The sequence below is a fragment of the Terrapene carolina genome, unplaced genomic scaffold, assembly GCF_002925995.2.
Source record: "Terrapene carolina triunguis isolate 2854851 unplaced genomic scaffold, T_m_triunguis-2.0 Scaffold31549, whole genome shotgun sequence".
NCBI lineage: Eukaryota > Metazoa > Chordata > Testudines > Emydidae > Terrapene > Terrapene triunguis.
This window is the reverse complement of record NW_020695900.1, coordinates 71,644-86,073: the sequence shown is the minus strand read 5'-3', so window position 1 is coordinate 86,073 and position 14,430 is coordinate 71,644. Positions and strand designations below refer to the sequence as shown.

Below are 14,430 nucleotides of genomic sequence, written 5' to 3'. Positions count from 1 at the left end.
AAGCTTATGCCCAAATAAATTTGTTAGTCTCTAAGGTGCCACAAGGATTCCTCATTGTTTATATTGTAACGTATTCTCTAACCAATTATATCCCACCACCTTAATTGATTTACACCTAGCAAAATTAATTATACAGCAGACAGAAACAATTAAAGAACCAGACAGAGATCATACAGACAAACAATAGGGAAGTGGGGACCATAATGATAGAACAATAAAGAAATGAGGATTTCACAACCCTAACTATTGATAAGTGATTTCTTGTCAGACAGGATGCTATCAAACTAGTTTTCTTTAACCATCTTAAGATCTGTTTCTTTATCTGGTGATAGTGGGGGCCATTAGGACAGGGTCTCCTTCTTAACAGTCTGATATTACACTATTTTATGTAATTTAGATGGAATGTGAGGATGTGACTTCCTGCTTCTCAGCTAATGGCTGCTGCTCTTTCAATCTGGCTACAGACAAAGGCCGTAGGCTTTAGGCCAGGGGTCGGCAACCTTTGGCAAGCAGCCCATCAGAGTAATCGGCTGGCAGGCTGCGAGAGTTTATTTACATTGATTGTCTGCAGGCACGGCCTCCTGCAGTTCCCAGTGGCCATGGTTTGCCATTCCTGGCCAATGGGAGCAGCGGGATGCAGCGGCCAGCACATCCCTGCAGCCCACTCCTCCCGCAGCCCACTCTCCCACAGCCCATTCCTCCCGCAGCCCAGCCGCCGCTTCCCGGAGCTCCCATTGGCCAGGAACAGTGAACCACGGCCACTGGGAGCTGTGGGCAGAAGTGCCTGCGGATAGTCAATGTAAATAAACTCTCGTGGCCCGCCAGTCAATTACCCTGATGGGCTGCATGCCAAAGGTTGCCAACCCCTGCTTTACGCCTTACAATATGGTTACAGGCCTTATAATATGGCTACAGAAAAAGGCCTTATCCTTACACCCTCAGAAGGCTGGAATACCACTGGCAGCCCACAGTACTTTGTAAATTTTCCCAGAACCACCTGCTCCAGAGAGCTGTGCTATGACATCTGGAGTCCCACAACACAGTGACGCAGCGATGGTGGGAAGAAATGCTGTATAGAGCTGGGTGTGGATGTGGCAGATGCTGTTTTTCAAACAACTGTTCTGCAGAGTGGACATGCTGCACCATTGCAGGGACCAACAGCGTCAGTTGCAGCCACTCCACAGTCTGTCCTGGTGCTTCCTCCAGGTGCTAACTCAGACCAAAAGATGTCTCCAGCCTCCCAAAAGTAACATGAGACAATGTATACACAGGAAACGCCTGTTTGGTGTTCAAAGTTCAGAATCAGCCCAATTCTGAGAACAGCAAAAAGAAACTAAATTCCTCTCCTCTCTGCAGAAGCAGCCATGGCTGCTGCGAATCCAGCACAACTGTTCCTAGGTGAACTGACTTGTTCACTGTGTCTGGATTATTTTCAAGATCCAGTGTCTTTAGATTGTGGGCACAATTTCTGCCAGGCCTGCATCAATGTGTGGTGGGATGGACTGAAGACAAACTTCTGCTGTCCGGAGTGCAGAGAAACCTTTTCCCATAGAAACTTCAAACGAAACAGGCAGCTGAAGAACATTGTTGAAGCCTCCAGAACACTTAGACTGGAGTCAACAAATGAACCAGAAGTCCGGAGAGTGTGTAAGAAACACAGTGAGGTTTTAAAAGTCTTCTGCCAAGAGGATCAAACCCCCATTTGTATGGTTTGCCATCTGTCCCGAGATCACAAAGACCACGCTGTGGTTCCCATAGAGGAGGCTGCCCAGGAGTACAAGGTAAGCAATCACTAACCATGGATTATTAGACAGTCAGCAGTGGCTCTATAGCAAAGGTTACAAGTGAGTTTCCACGATAAGCAGAATTTGCCTCGTGTGTCCGAAAAGCTCACAAAAAGGGAATTTCTCCTTCAAAATTGACAACAGCTGTCTGTGGATGAGGTATAATTTTCACAAGGAGTTCAATAATTATGACACCTTAAATGATAGGCATTCAGAAGCCAAAACGTTTAACATGTTTGTGTATTTCCCTCCACCCCTCATCCCTTCCAAAGGATTCACATACATATATATATATATATAAAAATCAAACTTTGTTTACTGGACTCACCTAGTTGAGATTCCAATGTCCCGGGCCAAAGCCAAGTTCACTGAACTCTACCATTAAAAATATTAATATTATAGGCAGTGCAGGCAGTGATGCTTATAGTTAAGGTTGTTTCAAATAAATTCTCCAGAATGCTATATTGAAAGGGCATGAATTATTTTTAGCTCAATGACAGGTCTGCAGGCCTGACCAGGTAGGTTGAGGAAGCAGCCTGGAATTTTTCTCTTGTCATGTCAGATGCATAAAGCCCAGAGAGTTGGTTGGGCAGAAATTAGAGCAATAACAGACTGATTTGCAGGAGTTTTGAGAGGTGGTGCAACAAGTGTCATTGTCTCACCTCTCTTGGACATCCTGAGTCCTTCAGGAGGGTAGCAGAATTTGAAAATTACAGCTATGGATTTCAATGTGAAAGTTTTGGCCCTGAACCTAGGATCTGTCCAAGATATGCTTGACACAGGGCTTGTTAGGGGGAGGCCAAAAGGGGAGGGCAAAGGGAGCTATCTGCTACCTTTGCCCCCTAGGGGTTAGTTTGACCACCAGCGTAATTTAGGGCTTGTCTACACAGGGAAATTGACCAACATAGCTGTTTCAGAATTACTATTCCACTATAGCTATGCTGGTATAACTCCCCCATGTGGACACTCTGTTCTGGAATACAGATAACATTATTTTGGAATAACTATTCTGCTTCCAACGTGGAGCAATAATTCATGAATAAATTCACTTTTATTGCAGAATAGTGTCCACACAGGTAGTTATTGTGGAATAGTTTATTCCAGCATAGCCATGCCAGTCAGTTTCCCTGTATAGAAAAGCCCTCAGTGTTATTCTAATTAGAGCTGTCTGAAAAGAGGCAATTCCTTTTTGCAATTTTTTTTTATTATTATTATTTTTTGCATTTTTGGAAAAAGTATAATCCCCTGGAGCAAAAGACAAGGCAGAACAGAGCTCCCCTGGCAGCAGGCTGGGAAAGCTTTTGTCAATTTCACTGGACGAATGTGAAATTGACAAGAGCCTTCTAGGCAAGCAGCCAGGGATCCTCATTTCACTTTTTTTCCCCCATCATAACTGAAGTTCTCATGAAAAATACCCGTATTTTTCATGAAAAATTTCATTCCAATGAATTTTTTTTTTTACCAACTCTAATTCTAATACACTGGCTTATAATGACCCTAGTGGCTTTTATGCTGATAAGTCACTGCCAGAGCAATGCAGTCCAGCCACATTCAGCACCCCCCTGATGCTGCTAGAAGTGGTCCTATTATCAAATTATCATGGTTCTGTGCTAGCCGGGGATTCACCCACCTCAGAGGAAACCAGCTTTATGACTCAAAGCAAAAAAAAGAAGCCAGGATCCACTGAGGGAAAATATGGTTCAAAAATACAATTAAAGTAAAAATATTTTCTCTTTTCTTAGGATCAGATTCTGACCCATCTGGAGACTTTAAAGAAGAATCGAAAAGAGGTTCTGACATTCCGATCGAATGAGGAAAAGAAAAGCCAGGAACTGCTGGTAGGTGTTATTCTTGCTCATCGGCAGTAGCGCATACGCTACTTTATGAATGAGATATTATTTATTTATTCCTCACTGCAAAGCAAAGCTCTGTTTTGGTTTAATAGATGTTAGGCAGATAAATGGAGAATACAAGAAAATCTGCCTGCTTGATTCTCTCCATGGATGGAAGACAACATGGATTTCCAAAACATTTCAACAGCTCTTTCTTAAAAAGTAGTTATTTATTTAGCAAAGAAAAAACAGTAAAAAAAAATTATTCAGAAACAAAGCAAATCAATGCATCTTTCTTGACTAGATTTGAGCTTTGCTATAAGCTAGTGCTAGCCAAGTTCCTTTGCCTTCAAGTTGCAACTTCAGAAACAAGATGAGCCGTAGGTGTCTCTGCAGTGGAGTTTCTCACCTCTGGAGTTTCTCACCCCTCATATCCAGATGCAGTGTTGCCAGGATTCTTTCAGTCTAGAATCCCCCTTTATCCATCCTGACTCCACAACAGTCTGTGTCCATGGCCTAACCCTCCAGCCAGCTCAGCTCATTGCTCATTTCACTTTTCAGGGTTAACAGAGGTGTCCCAAATAAGAAACCCCAAAGTCTAGTGTCATTTAAGCCTGGTCCTCACCCTGCTTCTGGGACTCACAGTTCTTGGCCCCTTTTTCTTTCTTGTTCTCCTACCTTCCTTCTTTGTCTGGGGACAACGGCCCACCCTCTCCTCTGGGTCCAGCCCAAGGACTCTGTTTTTAGGCAGATAAGGACTGTTTCTTTGATCCCTCGACTCCTTCTCTGGGCTGCTCGCTCCTACCTTCGCCCCGCTGGTCAACATCATCACCAGATCTCTGGACTCTGCTATCCCAGCCTGGATCTACTTCCCCGCAGCTCATGACCCTGCTTCCTCAAAGCCCTTCTCTGCCGGAGCTGTGATATGTTGTAAGCAGTCCCTCTGTCTCTTCCCTTTAGAGCAGTGGATAGCTAGCTCCTCCCTCCTCCAAACAGGAGTTCCCCTTCAGCTGTCTCTGTGTCATGTACTTCTAGTACACACTAGGTTGCAGGGCTGCTACTAGCAGGTCAGGCTTCTGTACCAGATATGGACCAGTTGAGCTTCCTTTATGGAGCAATACACCAGATAGGTTCACTATAAGAGCCTCTATTGCACTGCCAGGAATGGCTGTTGTGAGCTTAAGTAAGGTACGTTGCATACACCACCACTAATTAGTGGGCAGTGTAATACAGTTTAGCATCCATCGTAGGCTGGGAGCTGCTTCCATGCAGTCTCAAGCCGAATTTCCCTCCTCCCTCAGCCCTCTCCCTGCAGCTGTAGTTATATCTCAGGCCTCTCGCCTTAGGATACTCTACTCTGTCTTTCCCCAATCAGTTCTCCCTCCACCCTCTCCCGGATGCTGGAAATGTGCCTTAAGTCAGCTGCACGGCCTCTGCCAACTTCCTTCAGCGGAGCAACAGCCGTGGCGATTAGCCTTCCAGCCTGGCAGGTTCCGCCAGCCTTCCCCTGCGAGGAAGGGGGGAGAAGCCACTCCGATTAGCACACATGAGGGAGGAAGTTTGAGCCATGCCTCAGGGGAGGAACTAAACTAGCTGGCTCCAATACTGGAGCAGTGACGCTGCCTCAGCGTGCACTTCAGCACGGGCCGGGGTGCTGGAGCAATTTCTATAGTGGGGGTGCTGTGAGCCACTGAACCAAACTGTAACCCCTGGATATAATGGAAACCACTCCAAGCCAGGGAGTGCTGCAGCCCTTCCAGCACCTTTGGCATGGGCTGTACAAGCCTACCTGGAGCCCTGGGAATTTACTCACAGGACGAGTCCATGCTGCAGTGCACGTGGCCACGGCCTCGCTGCCCCAGACCTGAGCTAGCTAGATTAATGCTGGCTCGGGCACATCTACTCAAGCTGCAATCGCAGCCTGGGTTTGCAGTATAGCCATACCCTCTGTCAGTCACGTGGGCTGCCCTGTGTGTTTGTCATTGTCCTGTAAGAAACTGGCCTCTGCTTCATTCTCCCGGCCTGTTACCATGTTCAGGGGTCTCTCCTCACTTGTCTCGACCCATCCAGTTCTGAATTCCACTTTCTGCCAACCATTCTGAAGTCCCTGCTGGTCTCGCTCTAGGTTCCAGTTCCTGCTGCCCTTCCTGATTTATAATGACCTAATGACCTTGTTTTCCAGAGCCCACTGACAACTAAGCCTGGGATACAAAGATATTTAGGTGCCTAATTCACATTGATTTCAGTAGAAGTTTGGTGGGTAAATGCCTTTGTATCCCACACTAAATATTCTAATCATGTAAGAAAAATAACCTCCTATTTAAAGCACTCGGGGCTGCTAAGGAAGGTTTCTACTGAGCAATAAGCATGTTCTCATGACACATCAGGTGCTGAATTCTTAGTGGTCGCAGTGAATTAATCACTATGGAATATAGGGAGCTTTATGAAATGTCCCATGACTCTCTGCCCTCTCTCTCTTCGTATCTGTCCATTACAGAAAAAGACAGAAACCGAGAGGCAGAAGATTGTGTCTGAATTTCAGCAACTGCGTCAGTTTCTGGAGAAACAAGAGAGATTCCAGCTGGCCCAGCTGGATGAGATGGAGCAGGACATTGTGAAGAAGAGGGATGGATATATCGACAGACTAAATGAGGAAATATCACTTCTCAATAAGTTGATCTATGAGCTATACAAGAAGTGTCAGCTGTCAGCAAGTGAATTTCTGCAGGTGAGACTATGATGGAAATACTCGAAATCCCTATACAAGGAGGGGAGGGCCTGCATCATGTGTACTGGATTCCAGAGTCAGAGGTCTCAATATAACTTAATGTGTATTTTGTTGACATATAAATTATATTATCCTATGAAGGAAAGGTCACAGAAACATAGATCTGAGACATGGAAAAGCCCTGTTAAAAAATCCCATCTTCCTGGAGCTAGTAAAAGATCTGGACTTGTAGTAACTAAACTTTTCGTTATTTTTGTTTGTATTATTTATCCAGACCCTTACTGTCACATTCAGTATCACTCAGTAAGAACATATCCTAGCCTCTAGGCCACTGCTATTTCTATACTTATGAATATCATATAAACTTACAGAAATCGTACAATTTGCTAAACACAAAATTCATAACAAAATATTTTTCAAAATGCAAGCAGCTCGACTCGTTAAACTACATAAACGAAATTCCCTAAAATGTGCGTTTGCAAAATCTAATGCTCTTGTATGGCTACATTGTGTGGTCCTCTGCCCTGTTCCACACTGCTCAGTTCCAGTAGCTAAATTCCAGTGGTTACTGCGCCAAGATTTCCCTGTCACGCTCAGACGAGTAAAAGAAAAATAATCTTCATATTTTGAGTGTTGGAGAAAAGTTCTCCAAAACACTAAACTCCAAAAGTGATCTCCAGGGCTGTGAAAAGTGAATAGAGGGAACTGTGAGTCAGAAAATAACTTAAAGCTGCCTCATATCTCAAAGCAAAGTAAATCCTCTTCAGTACAGGATCCCAGTGTGTGGCATGTGGACTGAGGTTCCTTTTCTCTCTCTCTTTCCCCCCGTAGGACATCAGAAGCACCTTGAGAAGGTATGTGGCTCCTTTGCACTCCCCCCTCACACGTCATGATTCTGGAAAGGTGCTTGGGCATGGTGATGAAAGGAATGGGACCATCAATATACCCTACATTTTAAGATGCATAGAAGTGGTCAAGGTCATAGGTTTTAAGGCCTGAAGGGACCATTAGATCATCAAGTCTGTCTGACCTGTATAACATTGAGATAATTTCAACCAATTAGCCTGTACTGACCCTAACAACTTGTGTTTGGCTAAAGCATGTCTTTTAGAAAGGCATCCGGTCTTGACTTGAACAAGTCATGAGATTAAAGATTTATTACTTCCCTTGGTAGTTTGTTCCAAGGTTAATAAACCTCACTGTAAAGTGTAAGCGATAAAAGTCCAATAGGTTAGTCCCTACCTGTTCTGACACCGCGCTGCACTCTGGAAGCAGCCAGCAGCAGGTCTGGCTCCTAGGTGGGGAGGAGGGGGCCACGAGGCTCTGCATGCTGCCCTGCCCCACCCCAAGCACCAGCTCCACACTCCCATTGTCTGGCCTAGGAATCGGATCTGCTGCTGGCCACTTCCAGAGCACAATGTGGTCCGCGGTGCCAGGACTGGCAGGAAGCCTGCCTTAGCAACCCCCACTGCACCACTGACCGGGAGCTGCCAGAGGTAAGCCTACACCACACCCCCACACCTCAATCCCTTGCCCCAGCCCTGAGCCCCCCCCCCAAACCCAGAGCCCCCTCTTGCATCCCAAACTCCTCATCTGTAGCCCCACCCCGGAGCCCACACTCTAGTCAAAAGATATAATTATGTTGGGTCATGGGCATCAACAATTTTCTTCAACTGGGTCGCAAGAAAAAAAAGTTTGAAAAACACTGATTTATACTGATTGTTAAAGAATGGACACTGTAATTCAGAGGAAAAAATGTCTCCTGCAGTTAATGCATTATCTAAAAATAAACTATATGGGACACAATTTAGTTAGACATTCCAAAAACAACCTTAACTCTGACCCAGAAGATGGAGCTATTAAAAGCTATGTGACTCACTTCACTTTTTGAGTTATACAACGGTAAAATTAAAGGACTTAAAATGCTTTCAGTTACAGATGGGCTGGGAAATAAGCACTGATCAGGAGAGCCGAGGGACTTAAATCTGGACTCAGCAGCTTTGATCATTGGGGACTGAAGATTCAGATAACATTCACTAATAGTAGGTCATTTTCTCTAGATGTGAAAGAAAGACGTTTCAGAATCCCTTGTCTCTTTCTCCTGAACTGAAATGGGGCAGCTGGAATTTCTCTGAAAAATCCACAATTCTACAGAACATACAGAAGAAATGCAGAGGTAAGGAGCCCTGTTACACAGACAGACACTGATCACTAGGGCTGAGAACTGATCACTGATCTTGCTTAAACCTGGCAGGTTATTTGTGTCCTCCCTCACAGCCATGCAGGGCCTTGGCTTTGAGATCATAAGAAATCATGGGTTCAAGTCGCAGTTTTGGGGAAGACCCCAGTTTAATTTGTAGCTACAGGCAACAGTGCTTGTCAGGCCACTACTGATGTCATTGGGAGCAATAAAAGGTCCCTCCAAGTTGGTTCCCTATTCTTGAGCCAGTTACGCTATTGAACAGCTACTGCTCCCTCTAGTGACAGAGAACGGGCAGCTCAGTAGCATGAGACACCACACTGTCTTGTGAACTAAGCATAGGACTAACAACAGACTCTTGCATTTCTAGTCCTGGCTCTGACACCTGCATAGATACACCTCTCATTGATGTCAATAGGAAATTGCACTAATGTCACTGATGGAAGAATTGTGTCCTTTGTTACTACTGATTAAACACTGTCACTCTAAAGTTCAGGTGTAATCTTTCATTATGAAATGGCAGCAGTTGCTCCATCGTTACTACTACAATTTCTACAATAAACTCCATTTTGCTAACTCATCCACCGTTCCTAAATCCACTAAAACTTTCATATTGATCTCAAAATCGGTAGACAAAGACAGAATTTTTCCACACAATTTGGCAGCTTCTAGACAATGGGTTTCTGAATTATATCACCTTAAAATAGAACAACCCAATTCTCTGTTTTCTCATTCTAGTGGGAATGAGGGTGGGGGAGCAAAGATGGCTTTAAGGAGATCACAAATCATACGCTGCCCACACAATGAACATATTATTCTTACTAAGTATAAAGAAATGTATATTTAATCACAATAATCTTAAATGTGAAAGAATACTTTTCATTTTGGGTCAGAGTTAAGGTTGTTGTAGTGTGTGCATTACTAAACTTCCTTAGATTATCTGTGTATTATGCAGGTAGGAGACTGACGATGTCTTTAACTATTCATTTCCATACTTTTAAGTAATCAGATTTTATAAAATGAAGTGATAGGCAAGTACATTGTTATCACTTAACAAGTTCTATTTGTTTGAAATAGTGTTTGATTGTATTAATATATACACCAGGTATACAATAAAACAAATTATGTTAATGATAGGAATTTCACCATCATTGTGACAGCATGAAATCTCATCTTTCACCTTTTTTTCCTTCCTTTAGAATCTTTCTCATCTGAATGGAAATTGCACAAAGGTAAATTTTTGGCAACTGAAAATTATGGGCATATTTCCCCAAAATAAAGAGAAAACAAGTTAATTTAGGACTCTGGTTTTTCTGGTAGAGCAGCATCTAAAAATCACATTAGACAAAAAGCTGTGAGAATACATAGAGTAAAGGAAATGAAAGAGAAAGGGGATTGCCTCAGACCTCCATGGATATTTTCACATAATAGAGTAACTGTGAGGATACACTGAGGAATTAACATCTCCATAGTTCAGCTGTACGGTTGTACTGGGATTTCCACTCCGTGTGTGACTAAAGTCCTATGTTTTATATATATATTGATTGAACGGAGTCTTCAAACAGAGCACAATAGCTCTCTTCAGAAAGGAAATGAATTTTCTCTCTAATTTATTTAGTAAAAGATTTCATTATATTTGCAAATGAAACATTCAAAAGGTTTTTTTGGTAAATTGTGCCTTGTTTTGCTCACATGTCTTTGGGTTCCTCTAGCTATAAACTCCCACACCTACCGCCTGCATTGAGAGCTCATATACTGGCCCCTTTTGACTGTAAAATGATTAAACACATCGAGAGCTACTCCCCTCAACCTGAATAGCCTGGCTGAGTTTTGTAAAGATGAGCCAATGGACCTGCTCAGATCTACCACCTCTGATGGAAAAGAGAAACAAACTGAATTTTTTGTTGTCGTTTCCAACCTGACTCCCCGCTGTGACCTTGGTGAGCTAGGGACCCAGGCTGTCTGGAATTGGGGTCTATGGGGAAGGGGAGCAAACAGGGATGGGGCAGGATGGAATCAGTGACTCCCAGACCAGTCCAGGTCCCTATCCCCTAGACCACAGAATGGTCATGTAGGTGTTGAGCATGGCTTTGGAGGCACTGGGGGTGAGCAGGGATATTTGGGGGGCCTGGGAAGGGGAAGTTGTCTGTGTGAGTGGTAGCAAGGAATGAGGTTTGAGGCTGTGCAGGGCATTCGCAGGGTCTGAGTCCAGCGTGTCTGTGACAAGCAGAGGTGGCTGAAGAGCTCTCCGACTGGCTGGCTCTGCTCTCAGGGAGAGCTAGGTGGCTTTTCTGGGGGACCCTAGAATCTCTGTGCCAAGGCTCTGGCACATCCAGACCTCACCATGGCACCGCTGCCTCATGTGCTGGGAATCAGAGGCAGCTGTGTCAGGGGAATCCTCCAAGTGCTGAGGACACTCCTGATCCCTGTTCCCCTACACAGGCCTGGTCCCTATTAACACAATCCCTCTTCCTGCCTTCGGCTTCCCCAATACCCCTATTTGGTCCTCCCAGCTCAGTCCCCCCACCAGCACACCTGGCAGCAGCCCCATGAGGAGGCAGGGTAGGGCAAAGTGCTGTGAGAAGTCATGCAGAAATCAACAAAATATGGAGGACCAAGAGGAAAGAAACAGGATTGTGGGAAGAGAGCATGAGAGGAAAGTGGCGTTTGAGCCAGCAAGGGTCTGGAGGTGGGGAGAGATGTGAATGGGAGAGGAGTTTTAATATGATGGACCATAGTTCAGGGGATGAGGATCACAATGAGATGCTTGGATGGGGGGCATTTGGTTTCACTACAATCTACTAGGATCTCCAGTCCCCTCCCTGGAGAGAAGTGGTGCAGACTGGGAAAGGCTCTGAGTCTCTGCCCTGGATTGATCCCCTTGCTCTGTCACTGACACATCTCAGCCCAGAGGGTGGATCCCACCTGCACTTGGCTCAGATCTGCTCCCCATTCAGAGCAGGGTAAAGCCAGGAGGGAGGCGATTCTCTGATTCACTCTCCAGCTGGGACAGGTTCTGTCCCTGATACAATCAGACTTTCCCACAGGGCTGAGCTCTACCCCTAACCCTCTGATTTTCCCTCTCCAGTAAACGTGACTCTGGATCCAGACACGGCCCATCCCGAACTCATCGTGTCTGCGGATCGGAGAAGTGTGAGACGGGGAGACACAGGGCAGGCTCTGCCCGACAATCCTGAGAGATTTGATACGAAGCTCTGTGTGATGGGCTGTGAGGGATTCACCTCTGGGAGGCACTGCTGGGAGGTGGAGGCAATGGGACTCTGTGCTGTTGGGGTGGCCAGAGAGTCTGTGAGCAGGAAGGGACGGATCAACTTTAGCTCTAAGGACGGGGTCTGGGCTGTGGAATGGAGCGGGGAACAGTGGTGCCGGGCTCCTACCTCCCCTGTGACCTCCCTGTTCCTGATCAAGGCACCTAGCAGGATCCGGGTTTATCTGGACTATGAAAGGGGGAAGGTGGCATTTATCGATGCTGGTAAAGGGGACCCGATCTTCACTTTCCCAACAACTTTTTTTGCTGGTGAGAGAATCTGCCCGTTCTTCCGAGTTGGATTCAGGAGACTCTCTGGTCTGTTCCATCCCAGTTCCCAGCTCACACTGTGTCCCTGAGATGCCCTGTCAGGCCTAGGGTGACCATCTTTGTTGGCTGGAAAGAAGGGAAAACCCACGCGAAAAATAAGGGACAAGGCTTTATTTTAAAGGATGTGGTAAGGAAACGCTATTTCCTTTAACCTGTCATATATATTTCTCTCTCAAGTTTACTTCAAGAATACAATGCAATGATCATAAACGTCAATGTAATGTTTAAAATGGTCAGGGACATCTCTTAAAATAAGGAATGGGTGGTCACCCCAAGAGACAAATCGATGAAATAAGCAACAGTCCATTAAAACAAGGGATGAGTGGTCATCCTAGTCAGACCTCATGAAGCACGCTCTGCTAGCCCCAGCTTCTTAGTGTGTATGACCCTGCAGAACTCAGCCAGACCCTTTCCCACCCGACTTCCAGCCATCACCCACCCATCTGTATAAGTGATAAGAGAGGGTTGTGGAGCTCTGTGTGAGGGCAGAGAGGTGCTCTAGGCTGGGACTCTATGATCCAGGATGCCAAATCTGTCTGGAGTGAGACCCCGAGGGAGTGGGAGAGGGAGACCCAGCCAAGGCCCTGGGAGGGGGAGGCCTGGCTGAAGAGGGGTTGTGCTTAAGTATCAAATATGCAAGTTTTAGTATTTGGATCAAATCTCCTTACTTTTCCCCTGAACAGGTTTGTCTCAGAATATTATTATTCTGCAATAGGAAATGAACTGCTTCTGTGGCAGAAACTAGAAGAGAAGATCTTTCTTTTATCTTCGGCAGATCTTGCTGTACGTACAGGGTCAAATTCCCTCCTTGGTTTTGTTTAAACTGGAAAAAGGCATCCAGGTTAAAAAAACATGTTAACTAATGTGTTTTAACGAACATGAAAGTAAACGTGGCTTTGTGCCTAGCGCAGACATGGGCCGTTGTGTTTAAAATCATGTTAGCTGCTCATTTATTAGCCACAAGCAGCTAATATATTTTAAATACAGCTATTACTGTGTATATAACGTACTAAGGCTGAATTTTTCAAAAGAAACGAAGTGACTTAAATCTCATTGATTTTTAATGGAATTTGTGCTCCTAAATAACTTAGGATGGGATTTGCAAAAACACCTAAGTCATATGTATCAGGGTTAGTTTAAATGTGTTAATATATTTTCTAACATAATGCATTTCCCCAGTGTAGACAAACTGCCTGTGTTCTCCTGTTCACCTATTAAAATTGCCCAATGGATGCACCTGGGAGAAGAATTTGTCTGTTAAAACTTTCTGGAAAGCTCTGGTTTGCTGTGTGAGGTGTATTTTGAAATAGAAACAAAGGTTGGTTTCCACATGGATTTTGCCCAAAGAAATTTTAAATGAACAGAGACCTGAAAGCCCAATCTGCTGCCCAGTATAAGATGTAAAGGCGTAACAAGATGAGGAATATAGGAGCGATATGAAATATAGGAGTGATGCTAAAGTTCCATCATGCACTGGCTGTCCTCTTCTCTTCCCCATCCCATGCCCCTTCCCCACTGCTCCATCTCCTCCCCATCCCAGCCCTTCCTTCCCCACTGCCTCTTTCTCCCTGCCCCCGCTTCCCCTATCCCCTTCTCTTCCCCATCCTATGCCCCTTCCTTCCCCACTGCCTCTTTCACTCACTGTTGTACAAGATGAAGGATGGCTCTCAGCACACAGAAGGGAGCTCAACCAGCACTAGGACCCAGAAGGTGGTGTCCAGCTGAAGTCCAGGGAGCTAAGCAGCACCTTTTTCCAGCAGCTCTGCGTTCACAGAAATGGGGGGGGAAGGGGGCAGTGGCATGTGACCTTGCACCCCATGTGCCTCCCACCCCTTGCCTCTATTTGGGGGGCAATGCCCCCAAACTGTGCCATGAATATTCCCAATCACACACCCCCTGTTCCTCCTTCACTTTCTGCAGGGATGCAAAGAACGCTGCAGGCAGGGCCGGCTCTAGGCACCAGCAAACCAAGCAGTTACTTGCGGCGGCAGATTTGCAAGGGGCGCAAGAATCCAGCATGGGAGCTGAGAACCACCAGGGGGCCCTGGGAGCTGTAGTTCCTTGGTTAGCTCCCTGCCTATAGAGCCAGCCCTGGAGCAGAGAAAGAACTACATTTCCCAGCATTCCCATGGGCACTAGTAACAGGAAAGGGTGGGGGAAGGAGTATGGAACTGAAATCTACAGCTTGCTGTGAATGGTAGGAACAGAGCCAGCTCTAGGTTTTTTGCCGCCCCCCCTGTATTGCCCCAGCCCTGGACTCTCCCCTGCCCACACCCCCTGCTGCCCCA

General features: G+C 45.6%; 1 protein-coding gene across 1 annotated transcript; it reads left to right on the top strand.

Annotated features, from left to right (window-relative positions):
• The first annotated feature begins 1,358 nt into the window (after positions 1–1,358).
• Positions 1,359–12,171, top strand: LOC112125822 (E3 ubiquitin-protein ligase TRIM39-like). The gene is made up of 7 exons (XM_024224195.1): positions 1,359–1,781; positions 3,527–3,622; positions 6,114–6,344; positions 7,176–7,198; positions 8,405–8,520; positions 9,744–9,776; positions 11,633–12,171. Exons 1-7 carry the CDS (start codon positions 1,365–1,367, stop codon positions 12,169–12,171), a joined length of 1,455 nt encoding a protein of 484 aa, XP_024079963.1. The 5' UTR covers positions 1,359–1,364.
• Positions 12,172–14,430: the final 2,259 nt, after the last annotated feature.